Below are 27323 nucleotides of genomic sequence, written 5' to 3'. Positions count from 1 at the left end.
AAAGATGAAGTTAGAGATCAACTTATTACTATAAGGAACTTACTTGTCACACCCATACTCCGCACTTACTCTTCCCAGCATGCCTTACATGATTTTGGGGAACCACAGGTCACAAAACTGCATCTCCCTGTGTATAAACTAAAGTCAATCTGAAATTCGAAGTCCTGCAGGATAATTCTTGCCATATGTTATTAGCCACAGCTAATTGGGGAGAAGGTGCCACAGCAGCTGTGAGAGAACAGTTTCCTATTCCCTCCTGAGACTGAGTAACGGCACAGGCACTGATTGTGCAATCCTGCTTGACTGAGGTGCTTCAGGTAAGAGCTTGTCAAGGACGTCACCTGGAGTGTGATCCTGGAACTTTCTGAGTATGAAACTTCAGGCTGAAAGGGCCGATTTTCTGAAACTGCTAAAAAAGCAGTCCTTTAAAACCCAGGTTTCCTCAAGGCATGTTAGACTGTTTAGAAAATAAAGGCAATAGGTTTATGTGGTTGTTAGCAGGGTTTACCCTGAAGTGCTTTGTTTGTTGATCACTAAAGGGCATAAAAAGTATATGAATGTTCCTTTTTCCTTCCTCTTCCTGAAGGCAAGGTAAACTCCTTGCACACATACCTTCTAATATGTGGTGAATTTTACAGTATTACGTATTAACAAACTGCAGGAAACACCAGAACAGCTATAGAACAGCTAGAAAAATGAGGAATTTTCTTTGTATTTGCTTTTCAGTTAATTATTTCCTCTTTAAGAAGGATGAAAAAGCTTTTCCAGCCTCAGCCATTTATATCCACTTAACACAATTCTGAAATTCTATAAATGGATTTGAAATTACGTAATTTATCCTAGTCGAGAACTTGCCTATTGAATTCAAACAACTCTAAAACATGCTTTCTGGTTCAGTTTTGAAATGGAAATGGTACAACGATGTACAGCACAAGACTTCCCCATTTAATCATTCCAAGTGCTTACGAACAGAAAAGTAAGGCAAGTTGTAAGGTCTGCATTAATATAAACACTCCAATGACCTCTCATACCCCATGGCACAGTGAGAACTCAATTTCACATTAATAAACCCTAACATCAAACTGTTAGAAACTGAAAAGACACCAGGTATTACAATTTATATAAATTACAGCAGAGATCAAATGGCCTGTAGAAGCAATCGTATAGTGATAAAACCTAAGTGGATGATATTTAAACACATATTTGATTTATTTTATATCTGCAGAATTTTATATCATGCTGGAATTCAAAAGAGAGTTTGGAAGTCCAGAGTAAAGAAATCCCCGTCCCATGCAAAACACTTAAGATTGTCTCTCTAAAGAATTCTTGACTGATATTTCTCAGGGCACAGAAGCCAAACGAAAACCTTAACATTTAACAAGAGAATGAATACGCTAATTCTTCATCCTCAGTTTTCTGTGAGTTAAGTCTTGTGAACTTCATTTTTTTTGGCTATCTAATACAGCTGGCTGTGGTTTCTTCCATTTAAAAAAAAAAACACACACACACTGTTGTTAAGTTTGAGGACCTGTCCTTCAAGTTCTTTAAAAAGATGTGCAAATTGTAAAAGACTGAAGAACAGACAGCACCATCTTTCATTAATGGCAGCAACACCATTAGTTAATATTAATCATTAATCTATTGGAAAGCTGTTTTCTGCTCAAGTTTCAGATGCTTCACAGCAGTATTCCCAGCCAGCATTTCTGAGATTCCTCGGAACAGCCCTACTTTTTCTAGCTAAGCAAGTTCACGAAACAAGCAGAATGTAAGGAATAAAGTAAGAGCTGAAGGTGCAGAAGAAGAATCATGCAGATGTACATTTCTTTCCCATACCGATCAGGAGACCTAAGAGGTGTGCCACAAAGGCACATCTGTAACACAGAAATGCCTTGTCTTGAACCAAACTTTGACACCTGAGCAGATTACAAACGGCTCTCCTGAGACCAGACGACCCTGCTATTCCCCAGCAGAGAGCAACAATAGAGAATTCCTGGGGAAAAAATTATCCATCAAGATTTATCAAAAATAAATAAATAAATAAATCGCAGGCTTCCAATCCGATCCAGGAAAACCTATCAGCCAATAGTTGCAGCTGCAGTAATTGTTCTAAATCTATCAATAAAGCTAAGCTGCTCCTTCATTGACTGCAAACACCAATTTCTTTCATGGAGGATTATAAGTTGATGTTCATGGTCTCTCTACCACCATTAGGGTGATAAACAGTTTAAACTACATCAGGATCTGACATGTAGATCAATTCTGGGTCCATAAAGAATCCACACAAGAGGTTCCTGGACAGGGATTTACTGCCCCCAGTTTTTATTCTCTCTTGCTGCTAAAATTACTTCTGTCAAGTACTTACAAGAGTAAGAAAAAAATGTAAAAAGCATTAATTTTTCATGTACTACTGGAACGGTCTTTTTAAATTTCTAAGTTTTAAGACAAATATGTTACTGAATTTAAAATTATGCCGAACAGCATGTGGTATTTAGCTAAATAGTGACCCAATCGCACGGTGCGCTCACTATCAAGCAGACAGCAATTTGAAACACTGAACTAAGCTGTCTAGATTTTCTCTGAGGGCAGTCACAGGCTTCATGTTACCAGTGCCAAATTATATTAGACATTTAATTTTAAACCTCAGGTACTTAAATGTAAAACCTTACAACAGTAATAGTCATAAAGCAGTGGGGCATTCCATTTCAGAGAATGGATTTTTCTATTTTTCCCCTTTAATTTATCCAGCACCTCCTGTTTTGTGGCTCTGCCCACTACAAAGTAATTTATCTAATTAGGAGATGTTCACAGCTGCTTGAAAGACAGAAGCCCCAGGAAACCAAAGGTCTGGTTCGGAAGACTTTGAAAAGTTCTCCAGAGCCACACAAAGTATTAATTTAATGTGAAAAAAAAAGGTGCAGAGAAAAATTGAATCCCAATATGTTATTTTGTCTACAATAAAACCATGTGACAATAAGCAGACATATCCTCCAGTACATTGGCATTTGAATTCCAAAAGATGCTTAGCTTCTCTCCATACCTGCTGCTTTCACAGTATTATCTTTTTATGACTAAAATTCAAAATCTTTTAATGGAGAAAAAAACCCTGAAATTAAAAAGGGTTTTTCATGCGTCAACTTGCCAGCATAAAGGACACATCTATGAGCTTACTGAAAGATGATACACTGATAGAAATGAATTATTCTTGATGTTTTGCAGCAGTTTTATTACAATACCTCTGTTTATGCTGGCATTTAGTTGCCTAAAATTCACTATTAGCACAATTTCCTTCACGTAGGAAAATAAAGCAACTTTCCCTTATTTCTAAAAAGTGGAACCTCTGCAAGAAATTAAGTCAGGCTAATTCATAACTACCCACTAGTCATCTTCATTTTTTGAATTAATATTTCATAGATAATTCCAGCTGTCATCTCTTTTGATCCAGAAGTAATCACATATGAATGTCAAGTCAGAAAAAGGTACTGCATCTATTTGGAGTACAGAGATTGTGTAGGAGAATAGGTTCCCTTCACCAGTAATTTACAGCTAGCTGTGGTATAGTACCAGGAGCAAAAGACAAGCCCAGCAAATCTTTCCGAAGCATTACAAAGTAAAGGGAAAGGGAAGATGCTGTTTTTCTACTTTTCAACATATTAATTACATGGCACTTCTAGGAAGTCACTGAATTCTGCATTTGGAGGAGTCCCACTACAGCCTCAGTTTCCACAGCTGGCTAGGGGCCAGTACCTGCTCACCTGTCTGGAGGCACGGCAGGTGTAGAAGACCAGACACTAAATCTTGTCTTTCACTTGCCTTCATTCCAGTGAAAACACACAATGTTCTGCAACTTTTCTTTGAAGAGCTACAGTATAAAAGAAGGGCACAAAAAAGCTGAAGGTCTGGTATAACCTTTAAAAAGGAGGGTAGAATTGAGGTAGGTTAAAATAACAAAGCAGCTCAGGAGAAGAGAGTCGAGTACACAGCCTTAACTGAAACTAGTTTAGTCTAAAGGGCCGTGTACATTAGCACAGGGTGAAAGAGAAAATACTCTCCTTGCTGGAAGAAAAACAAGCTGGAGAAGAACACTGACTGCCCTAGGAGACTAACCAGTTTCCAAAGGAACAGGTAAGCTGGGTGAACACAGAAGTGAACCATATCATTGAATTTTATCACTCTGCTTAGAAGCATTTCTTGCTGTCATGTAGGCTGAAGTGCAGGATGACGGCTTGAGAAAACCCTTGATCAAAATCCGTATCATCCTGATGCAAACACCATGCTCCTGAAGATGCTGGTCACAAGTCGAGAGCTCCAGAAACGGCCATGCTTAAGCAACTACGAACTTGAGAGCTGAGATGGCCAAGATTTTAAACTCTGTTTTCAGAAGGCAGCACTGAAAAGCTGTACCAAGCTGCTTAAACCCTCCCAGAGAGGGCTACAGTCAGACGTAAACCGTACACAGCACACAGATACATACAGGACATGTTAAATAGTTCTCATGCTCCTGTAATTCTCAGTATTTTTGGTACAACCATGAGCTTTTCCCTTCTTCTTACATACTTTCCTTCCCTCCTTACATACCTTTTTCTCCCATGTTATCCATAATCTCTCTCAATTTCTTCTCAGTGCTCTCCTACACACCTCCTTTCCACATGTTGCCCTCTGTTTCATGAGATTTCCATGGTTTCTATGATTGCCCATCACAAACCCCATGCTCACAGACCCACGTGCCTCAGCACACCCCATCAGCAGCTCTCCAGTCCCAGCCCACTTGCCATGGCTGCCCCAGGGGTGTCCGAATTTCTGTCGAGAGCAGGCCAGCAGCACGTGAGCTGCACTACACTGCCCCTCTGTCCTCCCCTGCCCTCCACTGAGGTCAGATGTAATCATTTTTATATTTATTTTTTACTATCCTACATATCCTTTAAAAAGGACACCCTCTCTATCTCACTGTTGCCATCATTGCAAAATGCCATCCAGAATAGCGTGTACTCCTTTTAATGCTGTTAAACACTGCGCAGAGAAAATACTAAAAGGAAGGAAAAAAAAAAAAAGTATGCCAGTCATTCACATCCTTTAAAGCAAGACCACAGTGAAAACACACCACTGAAAAGATGTGCAGGATAATTTACTGCTAATACCTACCACAGAGAATAAGCAAATAAGAATACAAAGTGAACAACCTACATTTACATACCTGAAATTAAAATTGAGCATTGTTATAATTACATTAGTTATTTCCACTGAAAAAATATTGATCTGTTCTTTCATGTAATTTCTCCTTTTCCTCTCAGATGCTAGGAGTCTGGCTTCCAACAGAACATCTGCATGAACACCATCAGGTTTTTTTTGTTTGGTTTTATTCTTTTAACTGCAAAACACCAAATTCCCTTCACCCCAAAGCACACAACCCCCATAAGCTCCAGGTTTCTTACCACTGCTAATGCCAGAGTTTGCAATGACTGTTGCCTCACTCCACTGATCTGCACTGGAGACCGAGTAAGAGCGCTGATGCATACCATCCGGACGACTGTTGAAGGAGACTAGACTGATGCCACTGGCCATCTGAGACACAGATGTGCTAGTAGTCACGTTCCCTAGACATAAATGGAAAACAAATCGTGTCAATAGAGAAGATAAAAATTGATTTACATGAAGATGGATGGGTGCATCTTAACAGAGCAGAAAAAGAAAGTACTTAACCAACACAAAAACCAGCGCAGCCCTCCCTGAAACTCTGAAGACAGCAGTCCAGCAACCAGCTTGGGGCACCACAGATTTCAGCAGCCCACTCAAAGCTCGCCAGGTACTTCTGACAATAAAATAGCCTAAATTTTCCAGATTTCAGCTCATTCTGTTTATTCATCTACTGGAAAACACAAGCTTTGACAACCCTATGAGCAGACACATTTTGTATAGGTTCTCCACTGTTACAGGTATAACACAGAAGACAGACTGAGCATGGAAAATAAATTCTTCCCTGAAATCCACTGCTGACACTAGCAACCAAAACGAGACAACCACTCAACCTGAGGAGCTTAAAATGACTGAACTCTAAATAAAATTTCAAATAATTATGTCTCCCAAAGCCAAGATACAGGGATGGCAAGCAAGTAACTACTACTGTTGCAAGACCAAGCAAAAAACTTCTCCAGATTTTTAAATATTAAAGCAGTATCAAGACACAAAAAGCACACAATGGAGGCTCCTTCCATAGACTGTGAATATAATTCCCATGTCCTGGCCCACGGAAACGCACCTTTCACAATTCTAACAGCTTAATACACAAAGGGTGAGATACAGAGAAAAACAGTGTTAAAGAGTAAGCACTAGAAACAATTTTAGTATTTTCACAATCCATGAGGGCTAAGACCATAAAATGCTGGACAGCATGGAGGAATGCAACAGGGACAGTTTTCTCCCCACAGAACACATATGAAATGCAATTTTACTGAATCAAATTTAAGTCAAAATGAATGAAACTTTTCCAGAAATGGAGACTTCTGGTAGTCTTACTCAAAACTTGACATTGGCAAAAAAAAAAAAAAAAAGAAAAAAAAGAAAAAAAAAGTCTGCTCTATAGTTTTTGTTTCTGACCACATTTTACTCCATTCTTGGTGTTGAACTTGCATATTATAAAATACAAGTATTTTACAATGCTAGTTTCATTCTTCATGGCAGGATCTTCCTAAGGGCATCAGGCACTGCTGAATTTCAGAGACTACTCTCAGAAGACACCCCACAGGTCTTATATGGTTTTAAGAATACCCTTTTAAAATATATGTAAAGAGAAAGAAACAGACACAATTTTATAAGATACTATAACACTTTGGATTTCCATTGCACCTTCTACTGATGAGTTCAGAAAAATTAATGAATTAATTTTCAATGCTCCTGTGAGGTTGTTAATTATCTGCTATCATTTCCCCCATTTTTCAGAGGTTAAATGACCCAGGGCCACAAAGGAAGATTGTGGCAGACATGAAAATAAAACCCAGATCTCCTGACTCCCAGTTCTATCATTATGTCTTTTCCCAGAGCAGCCTTTGGGAAGACAGCAGAGCTTAGTGAACTACTTTGTGTTTATTAGAGTTGGCATAATTGTCCCTTTCTCTCCCTCCTTTTCCCACGACTAAATCTCAACTCTAGCCCTTAACACAGATCCATCTCTTACAGTACCTGTCCGCATGAGTCTTGGATGTACTTCTCAGTCTCAGGAACTTCTGTTCAGCAATCTCTGTTTTGTAGATGTGAAACACATACAGAGATACTAAAACAATTTGCTCAATTACACCAAGTCATTTTGGAACTGCGTTGGGCAGCGCCCCTTCAGACACTGGCACATATTCCCTCTATAATCACCTTCTTCAGACAACTCTTTTGTTCACAAAACTCCACAATCAGAACGTCATCTGCCAAACTGTGGAAAAAATTCATGCTTCCAACTGGTCCCCTTCAGGACACTGCGTGCTCAACTCATCAACTGAAAGCAATTTGCTTAGGCTGGTGTTTTAGGACCTTCTGTAACAAAAAGCAAGTTGTCCAAAACAAGTTTACCACAGAAACCAGGCCTACAGAAAGGGAAGCGCAAAGCAGAGCTTCAAATTACAGCTCAGTATTTTGAAGCTGCAATAGGAAATGGAAATGCTAGCTGACAGTTTGCATTTTGAGCTGGGCACACCCTGACTGGCATCTCAGACACTGTCCTCAGCCACGGGTCCCCCAGTTCAAGAGGCCAAGGAAACAAGAAAAGATCCAGCAAAGAACTGCCTGGATGGTCACAGTTCTAGCAATGCGAGGCCTACAAGTGCTGTAGGAGCCGGGCTGGTTAGCCTGGTGAGTCTGGTTAGGAGGTGAATGGCTGATCTAATAGCCACCGACTGCTACCAGAAAGAAGCTAATAAAGATGAGGGAGCCAAACGATAGGCAGTGGGAGATGACAGAAGGCAGTAGCAACACTGCAGCTTGGAAGTGCAAATGCAGCAGTGGAGGAGGCTGCAGAAAGCAGTTGGAGGATCTCTGTCCTTGCGGGTTTCCAAAGCTCAGCTACACAAAACCGCAGCTGAACCCACCCAGCACTGGTAACAGCCCTGCTTCAGGCAGGAGGATGGCAGGGATGATCTCCAGAGCTCCTGTCAACCAACGTTTGCAGGGCTCTGTGAATGACTAAACTGCCTTTTCCTTTTTTCTTCCATCTCAAGGCAAAACAAGACTGAGCTTTTCAAGCTCAGAAGCTACTCTGCTTTCCCATTTGATTCAAAATATTTTGAACAATTTGCACCTTGATACATTTAATTTAAGCAGAAAAATGACTTCTGTTCTTTTTCTCGATGCCTTGCGGTCCTCTGATGAAAACTTAAGACAAGAGACCCCTACAGATCCTTTATTTAATTATTTTAAAATGAGCTTACAGAAAAGTTACCAAATTTATTCTAGGCTTGTTTCTGAATTTGTTTATTAGCCTTTCACTTTGCAATTAACTCAACTGACTGAGTTTACCAAATCGAATTTCCGGGTGACAATTATGTGGCAGATTAATCCAAACTCTTTGCTTTATTTTTGCTGCGGCACCTTCAGAGTATTACTGGTAAATGGCTTTGGAAACAACTTATTTTTCACAAACAATTAGGTTTCCTATTGAGAAACACACACAAGCCTCCTCCTCCCATCAAGTGCCTGACAAATGGCATCTACCCTGCCAGACAGAAGAGCAAAGCGCACTTTTAGCCTGTAGCTATCTTTCATTCTGCGCCTGGTAAAACGGGGAGCTACATTTGATGAATTCCTGAAAGAGAATCTTTGTAACAAAGATCATGAAGGAGAAAACTGGGATGTGAAAGCTGAGATGGAGCATTTCCTGGGTATCATGGCAAAACGGAAAACAATTACTGGACATCTCTGCCTGACACATCACTGTTATTCTGTGCTGGGTGGCTGAATTGCAGAGACCAACAATGTTGGTATGTTGACAGCTTTTGTCCAGTTCACAGATTTCTGTTTTTTAATCAAGTGTCCAGTTGCTTTCTGACCATGGTGCAAAAACAAAACATTAAAAGGACATCTGGCATAACATTAAGACTTACACGTCATCATGGCAGCACCAAGCGCTTTACTTTTGCCTTAGTGCCACCTCCTGAAACTCTGCAGCTCAGGTTATGACATTCATCTGTTGAGAAACTACAAACCAAATGGGAATTATTTTTCACATTATATTTGTGAAAGCTACGGACTGTTAGCAAAAAATAGCTGCCAAGTCCCATTGTTTATACCTTAGTGATCCATGATACAACCCAACTCAGCTCTTTCTGCTGCCACCATCTGATAACCCCGTTACCAGCTTGCTCCCTGCGATACCTTTTATTCAAGGTTAAATTCCACTTTTTTTGACACACTGTAAGATCTTTTCTTAACATGTCAGACTACGCAAGTCAGGATCCACAGGCAGACATCAGAAGGGCTGATTTACAGAATACACCTTGAGCAGGTCCATTCCCTGCTCCACCAAAATGGGTTCAGCTCTAGCACAAACTCGTAGTTACAACCTTATTTAAAAATCGTAATTTCCCAATCTATTGCTATTTCTTCCCATCTCTCAATCTAATTGCAGCATGCCCAAGACATGTATTCCACTGCAGCAGTATGCAGTAATGCATGCTGTCACACCCAAACAAGGGCTACTGGAAGTTAACTGCTGCTCTTGTGCTCTTCCTGCATAAGGCTTTTACGAACAGCCCTATGGTTTTTCCCTTCTGTACCAGGAAAACCCCAGTCCTCGCCTCCACAAAGCAACTGTCCCTTGTTTTTGCTTCAAGACGAAGCTTCAACAGCAGAAATTATCTCAGCCTTTTAGCAGACAAGTTAAAAATAGGAGAGCAAGAATACTCACTGGAAGGTAAGCCCTGCAGGTATATGCAGCCTTCATGTTAAGCTCTTACCAGCGATGACAACGCATTCTGCATCTGTTGTCTTCCCCATCTGTACATGTATACACACACATGCATATCTGTTTATGTCTACCTTTATGTACACAGATGGATATAAGTACATATCTCATCATTGCCATGAAACCCATGGTCAGCTACCTGGCCCACGCTGGAGTTCTGAAAGAGCGCCTCTTCAAATACATCATATATGCATCAGCTGGTTGCTTAAGTTGATTAGCAGGGGGCAGTTAAATTACTATGCTAATCCATGTATTCTCAGCACTGTTTCCTTGATATGGATATGTGTATATGCTTACTGGGAAGCCTTGATTAGTTCAAGCTTCAATGTGTCAAAGGCTCCAGATTCTTTCCAAAGAATAATTTTAGCTGTACTCACATCCCTAAAGTGTAGGAGCTGATTTGAAAAGGTACTTACCTCTACCATATGCTATTTTTCTTTAAACAATTTGCATTTCAAAGTGAATATGGCATTTATATTTGAATGAATATCAGTATGTTGCCAGAACTGGTCTCAAATGAGCAAAAAAAAGATGCTGGTCTCCTATTGAACAAAAATGTTTTCATCTACCAAAGGAGCATCAAAGGAAGAGTTCCTTTTTCTAGCTCTAGACAGCTTTATTAAAACTATCTTTTCTGATATTATAAAATACCCTGTTATGATCGGACTTACAAAATGTTCAAACAATTAAGCTCTACAAAAACCACCCAAATTAAGATTCAAGGTAATTTTCAGTTTTGTTCAATGCGCAGTAGAAGAGCCTTTGAGAAAAGTCAGTGTGCTCATACAATTTTTTATTTTTTTTAATCCATCTATTCAGTGTAAATAGCCACAAACAGCAAGTCAAGACAATGGACTCAGCATAAGAAGAATTAAGCAGACAAACGCGTACATGCACACATTATGTACAAATTCAGAGGCTGATGGAAACACACTGGGGGCAGAACCCATCTCATTTTCCTGTGCTGGGACTTTGGCTTTTCTCCTATGAGACACCCCTGCAGCACCAGCAGGACATGGGGCTGTGGGAGCAGGGCCAGGGGAGGCCAGGAGGATGGGCAGAGGCTGGAGCACCTCTCCTACAGAGCCAGCCTGAGGGAGCTGGAGGGTCAGCATGGGGAGGAGAAGGCTTTGGGGAGACCTTGTAGCTGCCTGCCAGTGCCTAAATGAGGCTGCAGGAGAGCTGGGGAGGGACTCTTTATGAGGGAGTGTGGTAACAGGACAAAGGAAAATGTTAAAATGAAAGAGGTGAGAGTTAGATCAGATATAAGCAAGAAATTCTTCACAATGAGGGCAGCGAGGCCCTGTCCCAGGCTGCCCCGAGGAGCTGCAGGTGCCCCATCCCTGGCAGTGCCCAAGGCCAGGCTGGATGGGGCTTGCTCTGCTTGAGGCTCAGGTTGGAAGGCCCCTTAAAGCCCATCTCGTTCCAACCCCCTGCCATGGGCAGGGACACCACCCACCAGATGAGGTTGGCCAAGGCCCCATCCAGCCTGGCCTTGAACACCTCCAGGGATGGGGCACCCACAGCTTCTCTGGGCAGCCTGGGACAGGGCCTCACCACCCTTACAGTGAAGCGTTTCTTCCTTATGTCTGATTTAAATCTATCCTCTTTTAGTTTAAGACCATTCCTCCTTGTCATGTTGCTCTTGTAATAGAACAGCACACTGGACAGCATCTCAGCGACTCCTCTTTTGCTGTATTTCAACTTAACAAAAATAATATCGTGAATCATCACTGGGCAGCACAGGTTATTTTAATGGACACATCACTTTAAGCCTTCACCAACTATGCCGCCCACTAATTACAAATGCAGAATGAATATAATTCACAACCGTACCATAAAAAGTGAGATAAAAGTGTCTTAAATACACGCAGGTGATCTCCACTCACTGCTGCATACATATTTGTGATTTCCCACCGACTCCCAAACAGATCACCGAGTTGCAAGGAGCTTTGTTCAGGAATGCATCTAATACCTCTGAATTTGAGATGAGCAGACACTGCTAGAGTTTTGAAGCAGAACTATATTTTTCATGAAGCCACAGCATATGAGACCTTCAGGGAATGTCTGCACAGATGCAGAGAAAGACTGAATTGGATGCACCAGCCTATTGCTACGCTTTCACCACGGCCATGTTTTATTTGTGTTCTGCTCTTCATGTTCACTATGAGTTTCTCTTCCAAAAAAGAAATAAACCTCTGAAGGCCAGAGGGCTCTGCTCACCAGCTGTTAGAACTAATGAAAAATACATTAGAGTTGTGGGTCAGGAAATCCTGACTCTTGATATCAGAGGGTTAATTGTTTCAAATCATGTTGGGTCAATTTATGTTGCAAGTATACTGCATATTCTTGAAATGCCCTCTAATTCACTAAAAGGCACTGCAAGTAGATTAGATCGGCTGCTAGTTCCCTGCTAAAAAAACATATCCAATAGTGCTCCCTGAAGTTTCCTCAGGCATTAGGGTGCAGAAGAAAAAAGAAAGAGGCCATTTTGCTAGCTGCAAAAATATTAAAAGTATTCCCTACCCCTTTCTTCAATTCTGTGCTATGCTTATGAATTAATTCCCAGAACTACGCAGAAATCTTTCCAGTGGATGAAACTTTCATAAGTAGCAGCTTATGAAGAAGCAGTGCCACTCTTTGCCTACACTACTTTCGGCTTTCCAATAAGTATGAACGTTGGAACAACCACTGCTTTTGCTGAGGAAAATTTGGGAATGACTCCTTTGGGTCCTATCAGTTTGCCATCTCAGATCCCAGCACCCAGCTTTTAAATATGTATCCTCTTTTCTTTGCCAGTTCTAGAGTTATCTCATGCCCAGCACTGAAATCTGGTTAAATCACTGTTTTCTTATCCCAACAGCACCTCCTTGTCCGATCAAGTCAAATCAGCCAGCATTGAAGGGCAGGGAAGCAGCCAGGTTGCAGAGCACTCTCTGGCCGTGTTTTCAGGAAGAGCAGCAGAGGGACCAGGGCTACAGGGCTCAAACTTCTTTAATCTACTTCTTGAGTGGGGTTATTAATGGGGAAAACCTGCCGAAGTATTGCTACGGATTTGATCTGATTTTGAGCTGACTGCTCAAAAATATCAATATGCAAATAGCACATCATTTTGGCCTTGGACTTATCAGGGACCTAAAATAATTTGAGACTATTTGTATGGGGAATGAGAAAGAGTGAGACTCTAGCATCTGTCCAAAACACTCCTTGGTTTCAGCACTGAAAAACTCTTCTTCAGTATGCCGATAATAATTTTCAATACTAGCAAATGATTTGCTTGTGGGTTTTACTTGTTTTTAAGATTTTCAGAACTGTTTACATTCTGAACAAATGTCCCAAAGATAAGCAGCTATTAATAGAGGAAGACCTTCCATCTCGCAGCCTGGCAGGGCAGCCTCTCAGAACGGGGCTTGATTAGTAGTGTACAAACTGAGAAGGGTCAATACTAATGAACAAACAAGGCAATGCCAAGAAACATCCTGGCGGTGAAGGAAATGGTGCTGGGAGTATAACGAGAGAAGCTATTATTCTCAGAGCGTGCCAAGCCAACACAGCAAGAGTAGGGGAAAATTAAGTCATCTGAGAAGATATATCTTCTAAAAGAAAGTTAAACCCAAGATCTTCATGAAATGCTTCTGCTCAAGATGCCAGACTATTCTTCTGGGATCAAAGCGTGCTTGTAGGTAAGTTTCCCTTTCCTGGCAGGCATAACAGCCATAAATAAGATATACCTCACTTTCTAGGGTCCTGCTAGAAGTTTCTTGCTTGGTAAAGCTTTAAGACCCAGAGGTAACCATTTAAAATTGATAAATGGTCTATTTTATATTGCTGGTATTTGAATTGCTGAATATACATGTATTGCTGAATTCTGTTAGCAATTGTGAATTTAACTTTGCAACAATAACAGCACAAAACCAGCTAATTCTGAGGCATTATGCTGCTTGCATGTACAGTGAAGCACGTGTAGGGGCCTCAGGCAAATGACATAAAATGCTTCCTAATGCCTTTGGCTGTCTGTGGAAGTTCATAATAACAACATTGGAAAGGGGATGGGCAACCTCACCTGCACACCGTATCTATATCGAAACTGAGTATAACCAAACTAACTTTGGATGCTTTCCGCAAGCCTACAAAGTCATCCCAAATCCTACGAGCTGTAACCAGGGCCTCATCGAGATGGGGGGAAGACCATAAGCATTCAAGTACCTTCCAGACTCTTCAGAAATTGGAACAAAGAAACTTTCTTTTCAAAAAAGAGACAATAGATATGTGATATTACTCTTCCTTTCCATATAGCTATTGCCACTGTAACAGCAGCTAAGTGAATGCATGTCTGCAGTGTGAGCAGTTTTGATAAACAGCCTCTGCGGGCCACACAACGGGGATAATGTATCCTTAAGTACTGCCAATGAGCTGCCATTCTGCACAGCCAATTACTTCTGTGCGTCTGTCACTCAAAGGAAAAATGACTGAGCCCATTAGATCAAACCTTTGTCACTGTTCCTAATGCACTCTTAGGCCTCATTAATCTGAGGGAGCAGCAACACAGCCGCCGGTGCCTCATTGCCTCCCCCACAACAGGCCCACGTGAATCTTCTCATCTCTCCCCCAAGTGCACCACGTTAATCAAGCTCTCCTTATTACCCCGGTCCCTGTCACGGCGGAGAGCGCTCTCTCTCTTAAATGCTCTCATTATGGCCCATCTTTAGAGCCGGCTGAGTGGAAAAAAAAAAAAAAAGAGCCAGAGAGAAAGAGAAGAGGAAAAAGCAAGTCCGATCACATTAATATTCATGACAATAATTAGTATTCTAGGTCACTGAATATTCATGCTATTAGTTTGGTTTTTTATGGGTTTGCTGGATGTCCTGATTGCTGGAGTGTGGAGGAAAACAGCATGGTTGGGACTTTAGATGTCAACGGCAGTTCAATACTCAAAACACATTTGTGAATTTTTTTTCCCTTTTGGTAAATCAGCTTCAACCCTCCTGATGGCTTTAATATTTTAAAATCACTGGGGGAAAAAGAATGAGCAATTTTGCAAAGGTCTTAACATCCAACTGGTTAGTATTACAACGTGTAACCATCAAAACTCGGCAAGATTGCATCGGATGGACAAGACAGATCCGTGATTTTTATGCAGGATACGGCGCAACAGAGGCATAAAATCAACCAGAGTGAAACAGGCTCAGCCTGATCAGCAACGCCTGCATCTTGTCTGGCATCTACAGGCATCTGCAGGAAGGTTCGCGACACATTTCTGCTGTTCAGCTAGCTCATCATCAGGAGATGGACACCGCTCGCCCATGTAAGAAAGAAGAAATCTTAAGACAGCACGTCATTTCCTTCCTTCTCTAATGAAACAACCTAGAATGCCCTGAAAATCCAAGCTAATTTATTCTTTTCCAAGATTTAACCAATGCAGTGTTTTTATCAAATATTTCCTTCTTTAGCACTAATATTATCCCTGATAGGAGGGAACAGAGAGAACTGAAATTGCAAGTTTCTCTCTGCCTGGTTCTGGAAAGAGCAAATCTTGGCATGAACAAACTGGAAGAGATGACCTTGAGGGATCACCCTCTAGTGGGATGAAAGGGAAATCTCCAACACACTAAAAAACTGGGCTTCTTTTTCCCTTCAAAACGTGCAAAGTGACAACTTCTCCTTTCATTCACTACAGCTGTATATCACTGAACTAACAGCAAACCCAACCAAATGGAAAATTGACTTGGGTGATTAATGACAAAAGTAAGCCACAAACTTGCGTTTGTGATCTGTGGTAGAATCGTAAAACTCATGCTCAAGTGAAAGCAAAGAAAACATTTCACGTTAAGTCTTCTCATGTACGACATTAGACTACAAAATTAGTAGCAAAATGCTAACCAGCAATCTCTGGCCTCTTAAGACTTCAACCAGAAATATTCTGGCATTGTCAAACCAGCACAAAGCCTCTGTCACCTACAAGTAAGGAGTTAAGAGCAGATTCAAGACTTTTGGACTCAGTTCTGCATACATTTGCTAATACATCCAAGACCTACAGGCTTTGGAGGTGACAGCAAGCTCTTTGCTTGACATACATTTTTACTAATCAGAACCTAGTTAACAGCTTGATCATAGCAGCTAAATTTGCACAGTAACCTCCAATTAATAAAGAAATAACATAATCTATGAAAAGACAGACCCACAGCTGTACATTATGCTTCCCCTCCTGCATGTGGCATACCACATATCAGAGGGTATTGACTCTCTCTGGACTCAGCAGCTACGATTCAGGTGCCATGGAAAATGGATACCCAACGTGACAGGTAGGACTGCAGATAAAATAGGCTTAAAAGAAAAAAAAAATATGCTGTGTTTAAAGAACAGAACTATTAGATGTATTAGAATCCAAAGACACTAGATCAGAAGTCATATACTGAAGGTATACCAGTCTAATTTAGAAATCAATTCTCTACCTTCTTAAAAGAAAAATCTGGAAGGCAGCCATTACAATTCAGCCTGATTCCAAGCACTTCAGTGTGAGATAAGGTTATTTAATGACCACTGCATTGATTTGATAGATTTTCACAATTAATAACAAATAGAAAACGCACATTTGTAAAAATGTGAAGATGGTGTTCTTTGAACATGTCCGAAATGTCACATATCGTTAGCAGATAACAACCTTTAACATACTTAATGATGGCTATGGAGCTAACACATTTTAGGAGGCTTCAAATACTGTACATCCACTATCATAAGTAAATTTAATAGCACCGAATTATTTAAATGAACTGTTAATCAGGAAACAACTTATCCCTACACCATATGCTATTTTTAGATGTGAACTTTCTACATCTTTGGCTCCTGCTGTAGCTCAGGCTTTGGGTTGTTTGCAGCGGTGTGCAGTGTGTACGTGGGGAGGTTTTGGTCATGGAGGCTGCAGGGAGGCCTCTGCGCACAGGGCCCTGGCGCTGCCCTGTGTGAGAGCAGAGCCAGCTCCAGCCTGCTAGGTGGGTGCAGGAGGAGGGCAGGAGAGAGGCCCCTGGTGGAGCAGGCTGTCCCCCTGCGGCCCACGGGTCCCACAGCGGGGCAGGTCTCCATGCTGCAGCCCATGGAGGAGGCCGGCTGCAGCGGGTGGACGTGGCCACAAGGGGAAGGCAAGGGAAGGCCGGTGTCCCACAGAAAGGACCCCAGGCCAGAGCAGGGGCAAACAGCAAGCACCAAGGAGTGGTGGAGCTGCGTCCTTGATCAATGGGGGCTCTGGTTTGCTCAGGGTGCTCCCTGCCCAGCCCTTTCCATGATGGGAGCTGGTGAGGGATCTCCCCGTCCGTGCCTCAACCCTCAAGCCCTCTTCTATTGTGTTTTCTCCCCTGGTCCTTTGAGGAGGGTGAGCAAGAGAGCAGCATGGTGGCACTGAGCTACCCATGGGTGTGGAACCACCACAGGAGAAGAAATAAATGACTCCTGGAGGAGATTATGGCATTAAGTTCACTTTCAGGTTGCCAGTTCAAAACTAACCTAAGGTGGGAGTACTGAAATCCAGTCCTGTCCCCGCTCCAAAGCCAGCAAGAACCAAGTCTGCTTCCTCAAGGCGTAGAGAGTTGTCCATAGGCTGGCTCACAGTGGTGCTGGCTCTAACAGCATTCCCATAAGCTACCAACTGCTAGATGAACTTGGAACTGAGCAAGTCCACAAGTTATCCTCTTCTGAAGTACTTCCAGATTAGGCACATCAACAACATGATGTCCAATACCACGCAAATTTAAATTTAAATTTACATTATCTAAGTGACTTAAGCAACAGTAAACATCTTTGCTTTAAAAGTAACAACTTCAGAATTGCATATTAAACGGAACGAGCTTCCATTTCCCCCGACTCACAGCTCCCTCTCAAGCCAGCAGACAAGTACGAGCACCTTTCATAAAGCCCTAGTATCAAACTTGTGATTTAAAACCTTTACATAACAAAAGCAAGACAGCCCCATCCCTCTGCACCGGCGTAGGAGAATCAGACACAATCTCAGTTAGTAGAAGATAAACCCCAAACTATACTTCCACAGAAAACAAGAAAGCCCAGAAACCAGGTTTTACTTTTAAAGTGTCATGGCAAAACTTCTAGAGAGTGAAAATGAACCTGCTGCCAGGTAAGCCCTTTGGCTTTGCAAGAGGGGAAGCAGCCTTACTTTCCACTAATTTGTCTGTTTTCTTACAGAGAATATAACCTTTTCGCACTCGTTTCAATTCCAGATTGGTTACTGCCCTACCACATACATGCTAAGGAAACGTTTTTTCCAGCTCTTGTGCCAGAGTGGAAGCCTAGCAGGAAACAATCATGTTATTTTCCTTCATATATTCTCAGATTGGCCTTTATTTTTCTTATGTCTCTGAAATGGAAACTTGTGAGGATTGGAACTTGGCTTTTGTTGTTGAAATGATTATTTCCCCGAGATCTGCTTCCAGATGTTTGGGATGTAAACACACTTGCAGATCAGGATAGCTGTCACAGAGATGGTTATTATATGTCTGTGTTTACCAAACAGTCTTTAAAACCAGAGAAACAATCTTGTTCAGAGAAGTGCCCCAAAGCAACGTGAAATTCAGTGTGCTGGGAATGACATGCTTTTAATTTTTTTATTTTGCATGTGACATCTGCATTAACAGATCTAACATAAAACTTTCTCTTACTACTTGAATATTTCAACTCATATTACCCAATAACTGTGTATATCCCTCCTGAATTCATGACCATCTCCCTAATTAGCTTAATTCCTTCTCCCATTCTTCCTGTATGACTACATACAGCAGTCAGGCCTGAGATTCAATAGCAGAGTATTTAAAATGCAGACTTTTATTGATTATTTTTTGAAGTTGAAACCTCCTCTCCTCTACGTGTTTAATACGTAGAAGTCAACAAGGATAACAACCAGTAAACTCTAAGTCCAGTACAAAGGCTCTGTAAAGATTTGCAAACTGACTCTTCTGGTTTGAATGTTTGACTGGAAGTAAATTCAACCCTTTCTAAGAACGTAACAAATGGAAAATATGGAATTTCATCAAAGAGATCCTTTTAGTGGTATTGGGCTTATCACCGTGTATAAGCAAAGAACTTGAATTTGATTTCCAGGAGCAATCTTGGACATTTTAACTGAGTCCTGGTATTCTTGTAATACCATAACTTTTTCACTAAACTGTACGCAATTATATAACAGTAGAAGGAAAATTAGCCTGTTCCTGATCACATGGAACTACTAAATGAAATACCATCCTTGGTTCTAAGCATGGAAAATACTACTCTCCTCCACATATCAAATACACATTGGCAAAACCACAGAAATACAAAACATGACTGTTTTGGGAGTGAGCTAAAATGTGATGCAGTGAGAACGTAGGGTATTTGCATGGCTACAAATAAAAATAGCAAGTGTTGATTTTCTTTGTGCTTGGTCCAAACCTCCTCAGTACAGAGCAGATCTGTGTACATAAACTTGTCAACGGGAAAACAGTAACAGACAATTTCAGTCTGAGATCAATTTTAAAACATCACTCAAAATGAAGACAACATTGTGCCCGTATTAACAACTGAGAAAACGCTCTGAGACAGCATGACAGACAGAACAAGGGATAATTTGCAAATATCTTTAGCTGCATGACAGATAACTGCAGAGATACCCGGACTCCTCCTGGCACTGTGGGAGCTGAGCAGTGAATTCCTACAGGTGTCCCACTGATCAGAAGCTGTGACCCCTCTGCATAAAAACCACTGTCAATACACTTGAGCACATGAATGTTGAGATTACCAAGCCAAGCACAGCTTGTAACTATATATTTTTACAATACTAACACTCCCCATATATTTTAAAATCGCCGTCTGCAATGCAGCTCTCCTCAATCTTACCTGAATGTGAGAGTATTGGGAATGACATACGGACCGACACATAGCTGAGCTGCTGCCAGGTATTTCCCAGATCAAGGCTGCTGTAACGTCTTTTTTTTTTTTTTTTTAACTAGTAATCACTGCTTGGATCAATCAGCTGTTGATTGATCTCAGTAGGCTTGGAAAACATTACTCGGCTTTCTTAATAAAGCTCCTCTCTCTTGTTGCTGATGATTACTCTGCCCAGAAACGCAACAACCAGACAGACCTCAGATTTGGCCTTTGGAGTAAGGAAGATTCAATCAAAGAAGCTCATGCAGAAGAAACAAATTTTATGTTAAAAAAAATAACAAACTTTGGGGGTGATTCAGCAAAAAACTTCTTTTATAAAGAAAAATCCTGAAAGAAGAAATATCATGGCTGATAACGAACAAATGTACCAGCCTGACTTTTAGAAGCAATGACTATGGGGAAAAATACTGCAGCAGGTCCAAAACTACTGCACCATGCATGCCACTGAATGGCTGAAATGCAACCGCACAGATGTGCACATCTGAACTGACCCCTCTCTCTCACTAAAACCTTAGCCAACACCTTCTGCACCCAAAGTGGGCACAAGACAGCAGGTAGCAAGGTATGAGCATGCTGACTGCTGCTGCGTAGAGCACCGAGCTGTTTAGTCCCACCTGCCTTTACCTGCTCCCCCTACTAAGTTATAAAGATGCTTCCAGTTATGCTTCCAGCCAGTCATAAGGGTAATATAATTAATACATCACTGTTTGCTTTATCAGTGGGAAGAGAGCCATGCAAAGATAAGCAGGTCAAGATCTTGCTTAAGGTTAAAGAAAGATCAGTGTAGCTTCCCAGCTGCATGAGAGGGGAAATGAAGGTATTCAAGTGGGTAATGATAAAGAAACCAGGTTCGCCTTTCCTTGGATATACTCTTTTATATGTTAGGAAAGCATTAATCAGTTTAAAACTTTAATTGTAGTAGATCTTTAATTAATTAAAACTTTAATTGTAGCAGATCTTTTGAGCTGTGGTAGCCAGGCATCAACAGAGAAGTCTTTCAGTATTTTTAAACAACATGACACAGAAACCTAGAGCAGACAAGGTGCAACTATCTCCATCATGGTATTTGAAAAACCGCCTAAAAGCAGAGCTGTTTTCCAGCATTTGCACTTTCTAGCATAATTCACTTTTTTCTTTCGAAGAAATTGCTGTGTGACAAAACCTCAAGCTAGCCACAATACCTACAGAGCGGCTAACAGTACCACCAGATACAGATGCCTACTGTGTATTTTCACATACAGATAGCAATACATATACAGAAACCCCTGAAATAAAAGGACTATTGCCAGTTTCATTGAAGCCACGTACAAGCTGCTTCCCTCTTACCCAGAAATCTAAGCATAGGCCAAAATATCTCAGTTCCATGTCATAAACCTCCAAGTATGCATCACCACATGTTTTCTACAACTTACGTCTCCAGAGCAATCAAATGACTTTCGCCTGTTTCAGAGTGTTTGGATGTCTTAAAAGCACACATGCCTTTTCTGTTGATACATTGACTCACTCCAGCACTTTTCTTCCCTAAATAATGGGATATGTTGAAAAACACCCTCTGTTCCCAGTCATCTACATTAAAAAGCAAAATGGAAAAAGCAAACCAACCATGAATAATTTTGTCCTATGAACTCTTCCAGTGACAATGCCAGCTCCACGCCTCTTGAAACACAGGTTACAACTTGAAAAAGGCCCTGATGAAATCATGGCTTCAGGTCCCCAGCCAAACTAATACAACATGCCATACAAGAACTGTTTATCTGCAGGGATGTCTGCTCTGTGACACCACTGTAAAGCTGCAAGGCTTTATTTTTTATTTTTATTTAAACATTCATCTCAAAGAGCAGCATCTGAAGCTGGAAGGAAAATCCTCTTGCCCTAACGCAGGGTAATTTGCATCGTGAAAAAGCAGAGGAATACATTTTGACTTGAAGCATAAGATAACCATTACCACCCAACCGAAGACACTTGAACAGCAGGTCACCGAGCTCCTTCCTGCGGCTGCTCATCCTACCTGTGTGGTGTGTACTGCGCAGGGACAGAAGTGTGCTTGCGTGGTTTTGTCAGCCTGTGCTGGAGATGTCTACGTTACCCATAAACAGAAAAGGCACTCGGTGCTTTATGGACGTCATCCCAAACATGCTGACAGAACTTCTCTATTGACGCTATACCATTATGTGCTTCGTATAAGCTGCGTGTTTTACAAGATAAATTGTCTTAAACGCTTTTCCTTAATGCAATTTTTTAAATCCATTTAGCTGTATGGACAAGTACTTCAGTGAACGATAAAATTCTTTGTTTAGAGCTCACAAGGAACTATAAACCACTTCCATAAACAAAATAAAACAGCTTTCTACAGAAGAATCTTGCTGCTGGAAAGTCCAAAACTATGCATCCTTCTAAAGGCGGAAACAAGCAGCGTGGATGTCATCGGGAAGCCACAAACAACCCTTTCAAATGACACAACTGTTTTTCCAAAGTATGACACTTAACAAGTCAGTAGAAAGGCAGCATCAATTATTCACAAATATTAACTTCTGTGAATTATGTATGCAAGTATAAGGTAACATGGATGTTGAAAATTACTCTGAAATTCAGAATCTCTTGTGGAGGCCAGATCAGTAATCAGAGAAGACTTAAAAGTTGACTATCACTGGTTACTTGGATTTATAAATTAGTAACAGAAATAATTCCCATCCTAGTGGTTCAACTGCTTAAATACATTTGGAAAAGCAGTCCTTCCCTTGTTTGCCAAGCATTAAGTTGTCTTACCTGAATTTGGCGAGATGTGTAAACTGCTCATGTCCTTGGAGAGGCCATTTGTTTTGGGACTGGAAATGGGTGCACAAGCTGACGTAGCTCGGGGTGGCCTCTTTCCAGGAACTTTCACAGTGGTTCTCAGCAAGTCAATTTCTTTCCCATGAACATTCTGCATATAGTCCTGATAAGAGGAAAAAAACAAACAGCAATATCAAACAGGTAGTTCTGTAAACAATAGGACTAATGACAAAGTTTCATATGACTTTTTACATAAGATTTTTGTCCTACATCTGCCATCATCCACCACAATATTTTCCCCTTCCTTCCATTTTCTAGGTAATACAGCTCACATTTTTAACAAATACTCCCCAAAGTCTTGAGCTCTACTACATCCTCCACCAACAGCTAGGTGGGTAAGGTAAGAGGTAACTCACACCATAGCTGCTTCTGAGCCACATGTACAAATTCAGCAGCTGGCAGGTCCCAAACAAAACAAGAAGACGAGGCTGACTGTCTCTCATGAGCATGTTTTACTTGCAGCTCCTCTCTATTTCAGTGTTTTATGTATTTATCTGTTTCTCTATAAAATGTGGCTGAAATTGGTTGACAGGCACAAAAGTTACGAAAGGGCACTGCTAAGGTTTCTGAAATTACAACACTGTTTCTTTAGGATGTGATCCTTCCTCCAAAAAAAAAAATAATCACAGCAGGGAGAAAATTATGCAAATCATGTCTGATTATAGTAAACACGCTAAAAGCTGGAAGCCAGAAGTGGAAAAGGCTTTTCCTAATTCTTGTTTGGAAAGCACACAAAGGGGAAATAAGCAAATACCATAACTTGTGGAAAGACAATGGCCAACTGACTGGAGCCAAGCCACTGTTTTCTGAGAAATTCAGGAGGAAGTGAGCTGTGCAGTTCTACAAACTGTAAAAAGCTGCTGGAAGAACAGGCTCGTAATTCTGCTTTCCAGCTTCAATGGCATATTCTAAATTGCCTGTGGGCTTCTTGAGATGAAAACAGAAAAGCAAATGAGCATGGGTTTCTTTATCAGAGGACAAATGACAGTTCATTAAGGTGAGACAGCCACTGAATCTGCAATCCTGGGGTACATCAGAAGAGATACTTCCAGTAGAGATGGTGAATGCTAAAGCCGTTAACAAGTTTTCATGTCCTGGTACACATGATTATGGTTACTCACATTCCAGACAATGCAAGTGAAACTGGAACAAATATGAGGACAATCACAAAAAGAGACTGTATGTTATGAAAAGAAATGCAGGACAGGTCATGCAATATAGCGAAATGAAAGGCAAACGTATATCTGAGGATATACACTACAAGAAAAAAAGCACTTTGTACCAAAGACTGGAAAAAGAAATTGGCATAACTGAGTTAAGCTGGAAACCAAGGGAATGTTAGTCTTGAACAATCTCTTGTGGGAAGAAACTGGGGAAAAAAGTTCTAGCTCCTTTTCAGGTAGGACTGAATCAATTTACAGAAGACTGGGTGAAGCCTATGCAAGCAAAGACATGCTGACAATGACATTTATTGTAGTTCTCCAAGTGCCCAGGACAAAATTTAGTCAAACCACAAGGTATTACATAAAATACTACAAATATTCATTAGGCTGATTCCAAACCTGCAGCATATGGGCCTCTGTGTACCACTAAAGCATCAACATTACAAGTAAATCTACCTGAATGGACTAAAAGCTCACTCCAAATCTAAACCACTCCTGGCACAATACAGGGAACAATCAACTTTCTCATAAAAACCCTTCCACCTCTGAGAGCGTGTACAACACAAATTATATATTCTGCTCAAAACACATCAAAATCTACTACTTGACTAGTATTCATTTTTTCATAGCTAAGATTAATCTGTGATAAAAAAACAAGACCAGAGCTGGCTTTGGTGGGATTTTTTGTTGGTTTTCTTTTTTTTTCCCCCCTCCCCCTGCTGCTTGGGAATTATTAACAGTGAGGAAGGGATGTCTGAACAGTTCTCTGGCTGAGAAAGCAGACAGAGCTCTGCTTCCAAAAGAAACAAAGGCAATCCATTAATAAAAACTCACTTCACTGGCTACTAGATAGAAACGAACGAAACAGTTTCATCTATAAATTATCAAGTTGGCATAACTTTCTTGTTCAGTGTCAGTTCTTCCCAAATTAAAATACAATAACCAGAACATAACTGAGCATTTATTGCTTATGGGCTGTAAAACGAGGCTTAATCAGATGGTGACTAAACCTCAGCATGTACTCCTTTTAATAGACACTTTTTATTTAATATACAACAACCAGTGTATTCCATTTAGATTTCATAATGAAGTCTTTATTCCAAATGCTTCAGATGAATAGAGTGCGCATTTTTCCTGCTACCTTGCCAACTTGTGAGATGTGACAGGGCATTATTAAAGCCCTTTTAATTGAGAGTAAAACAGGCTTAGGTGAGCTATAAACAATTCAAGAGAGTAAGTCAATGTTGGCAAACAGGAAATAAATGCACTGTAGCCATACCATTATTATATGAAAGTGCCCGAAAAGAACAGATGCCATGTAGGTATTAATGTCAGTTTAAATATTTATAGGGATATATCAAATGTAAACAATAAAGACTCTTTCATTGTGTGCAAGATGCATAGCGGTAATCTCCGCGTTCCCCTGAGAAGCAGGAGAGGAAAGCACCAAGTTTCCAGTCAGCAGAGCATCCAGCCTTGCACATGCTCCTTCAGATCTGCACTCGGGGAATAAAAGTTAAAACTACAAAATAATGTGGCGGCTTCAGAAGTGCAATGTATGGTTTGATCAGATTAGAACAGATGAGGGTCTTGCTGTCATCTGGAATATGCTGTGTTAAAGAGAAGACAGCAAGCCTGATTTTGATATGCAAATGTTACAGATATAACTCCCCTAGATGTTAGTTGTAGAAAATGCTGATCCGAGAAAAAAGGGGAAAAAACCCTTTAACAAGGCATGAGGGTAATTCAAAGCCAAGTACTTTTAAACAGCACTTAACAAGTCCCTAGAGCCTACTCAACAGCGGGCCACCCCAGAAGTGCCATCTTCTGCCCCTCAACAGCTTGAAAAAGTAGTAATTGCAAAGCCATTTGCATTTTTCTTCTCAAGTTGTCCATGTTCATCATTCGGCAACGCAGGAGAAAAAAAAAAAAAGCAAGCAGCAAAGCTAAGGGAACCCTCCCCAAACGTGTCGATAACAGGATAACCAAGCGCCTGAGTCCCCCGCACCCCTGCTCTTGCACCTTCGCCATCGCTTGTTTTTTACATTTCGCTCCTAATTATGTTGCATCTATTGCCATACACTTAATTAGCTGCATTAATGTGATTTCTTTTCACATAGTCAAGCAATTAAGAGCTATGATTGAGTTTCATTCAATTAGCCTCAACAAACATGCTAATTGATGTCCCAGATGCAAATGAGGTGCAATGAGAGAAACCTGCTAGCAATTGAGAGTTGTGTCGGAGAGACCCACGGCTCTCAGCTCGCCGGCAGAAGCACAGCTTAACATGGCTGCTTCCTCCTGCGGAGGGGCGAGCCGAGCCATCGGTGCCTCGGTGTCCCCCTCGGTGTCCCACCTGCATCCCTACAGAACAACGGGCAGCGCTGATCCAGGCAGGGCCGGCTCCAGGTCTCGCAGCAGAGCAGTAAGGGGAAAGGCACACGGTGTTTTCCTGCAGCTTGGTAGGCACTCCTGACGCTGAAAACCACGGTTTCTTTATCTGAGGACTGTGAAAGGTCTCCATCTAATCTGCGAGCCTGTGAAATACTACACAGGTAATGGCCTACAGTTATCAGTAACTGGCAACTTAATCTTAGTCAGCTGTGGGGCAATGCTGCTGCTTCCAGTTAAGGCCAGAACGCATCAATCAATCAATAATCCCTAAAAATACCCTCGCTATATTGATTCTCATTGCTTTTCATCCTGAGGTTACTGTTAGTAGTTTGCTCAAATATAGGGCTGCCGAGGTGTTAATTTGACTACTCAAGGCCATTGACCATTATCTATAGGACTAAATAAACTGTTAAAATACCAGCGAAAGTCATAAAAACTACATTGACTGAAGATGACACAAAATATTATTTGACGGCACTACAAAATGAATTGCCTTGAGTAAGAAAGAAATGATGTGCCATGACACAGAATAATGTAAAGTAAAATTACTTTAGTTCTGGTCTTAATACAGCTCTCCGTTTATAGCAGCAGAAATTAATTTAACCAATTCAATGGATAAAAACCTTTCAGCCATCAAAATTGGGCAAATAGGTGTGCTTTCTAAGCAGCCGTACCAAAAATAAAGGGGTATTTTGGGGTTCCCCTTTTGTTTTCAGTGCCAGTGGCTGCAAACAACCTTGCTGCCATGCATTGCAACGGCTTCTGATGGCCCTCAAAGCCAGAGAAGACCCTCCACCAAGGGCTGAAACTAGATGATGTGATGATGCTCGCTTTCTCCCAGCAATACCCACTCAAACAACTCTTGTTCCACAGCCACGCTTAACACTGCTGTGGCCCACTGGCCCCTTCCTCCATGAAGCTGGTTCTCAAACTCACAGCATTCAAGTCTACCACAGATGTCTCAAATCCGTCACTAAATGACATCAGAGCACGCGGCAGCACAGTTCCTCCCCAAAACAATCCTTAACTTACTTCAAATATTTTTTATATATGAATATACACGCGCTAGGTGT

At 41.2% G+C, this 27323-nt stretch overlaps 1 protein-coding gene across 12 annotated transcripts in view; it reads right to left on the bottom strand.

The window, feature by feature from the left end:
• Positions 1-27323, bottom strand: part of AGAP1 (ArfGAP with GTPase domain, ankyrin repeat and PH domain 1) — a 362269-nt gene that overhangs the window by 107299 nt on the left and 227647 nt on the right. For 8 of the 12 annotated variants that reach the window (XM_038182545.2, XM_038182547.2, XM_038182548.2 and 5 more), the window contains 2 exons: positions 22628-22796; positions 5430-5591 (listed from right to left, as the gene is read on the bottom strand). In XM_038182545.2, coding sequence (XP_038038473.1) covers positions 5430-5591; positions 22628-22796 — 331 coding nt within the window. The remainder of the gene's footprint in view (positions 1-5429; positions 5592-22627; positions 22797-27323) is intronic. The other 4 variants (XM_038182549.2, XM_038182543.2, XM_072041205.1 and 1 more) reach the window with 1 other exon arrangement.

The sequence above is a fragment of the Anas platyrhynchos genome, chromosome 7 (assembly GCF_047663525.1).
Source record: "Anas platyrhynchos isolate ZD024472 breed Pekin duck chromosome 7, IASCAAS_PekinDuck_T2T, whole genome shotgun sequence".
In the NCBI taxonomy this organism is placed as follows: Eukaryota; Metazoa; Chordata; class Aves; order Anseriformes; family Anatidae; genus Anas; species Anas platyrhynchos.
This window is presented reverse-complemented; position numbering and strand designations above follow the sequence as displayed.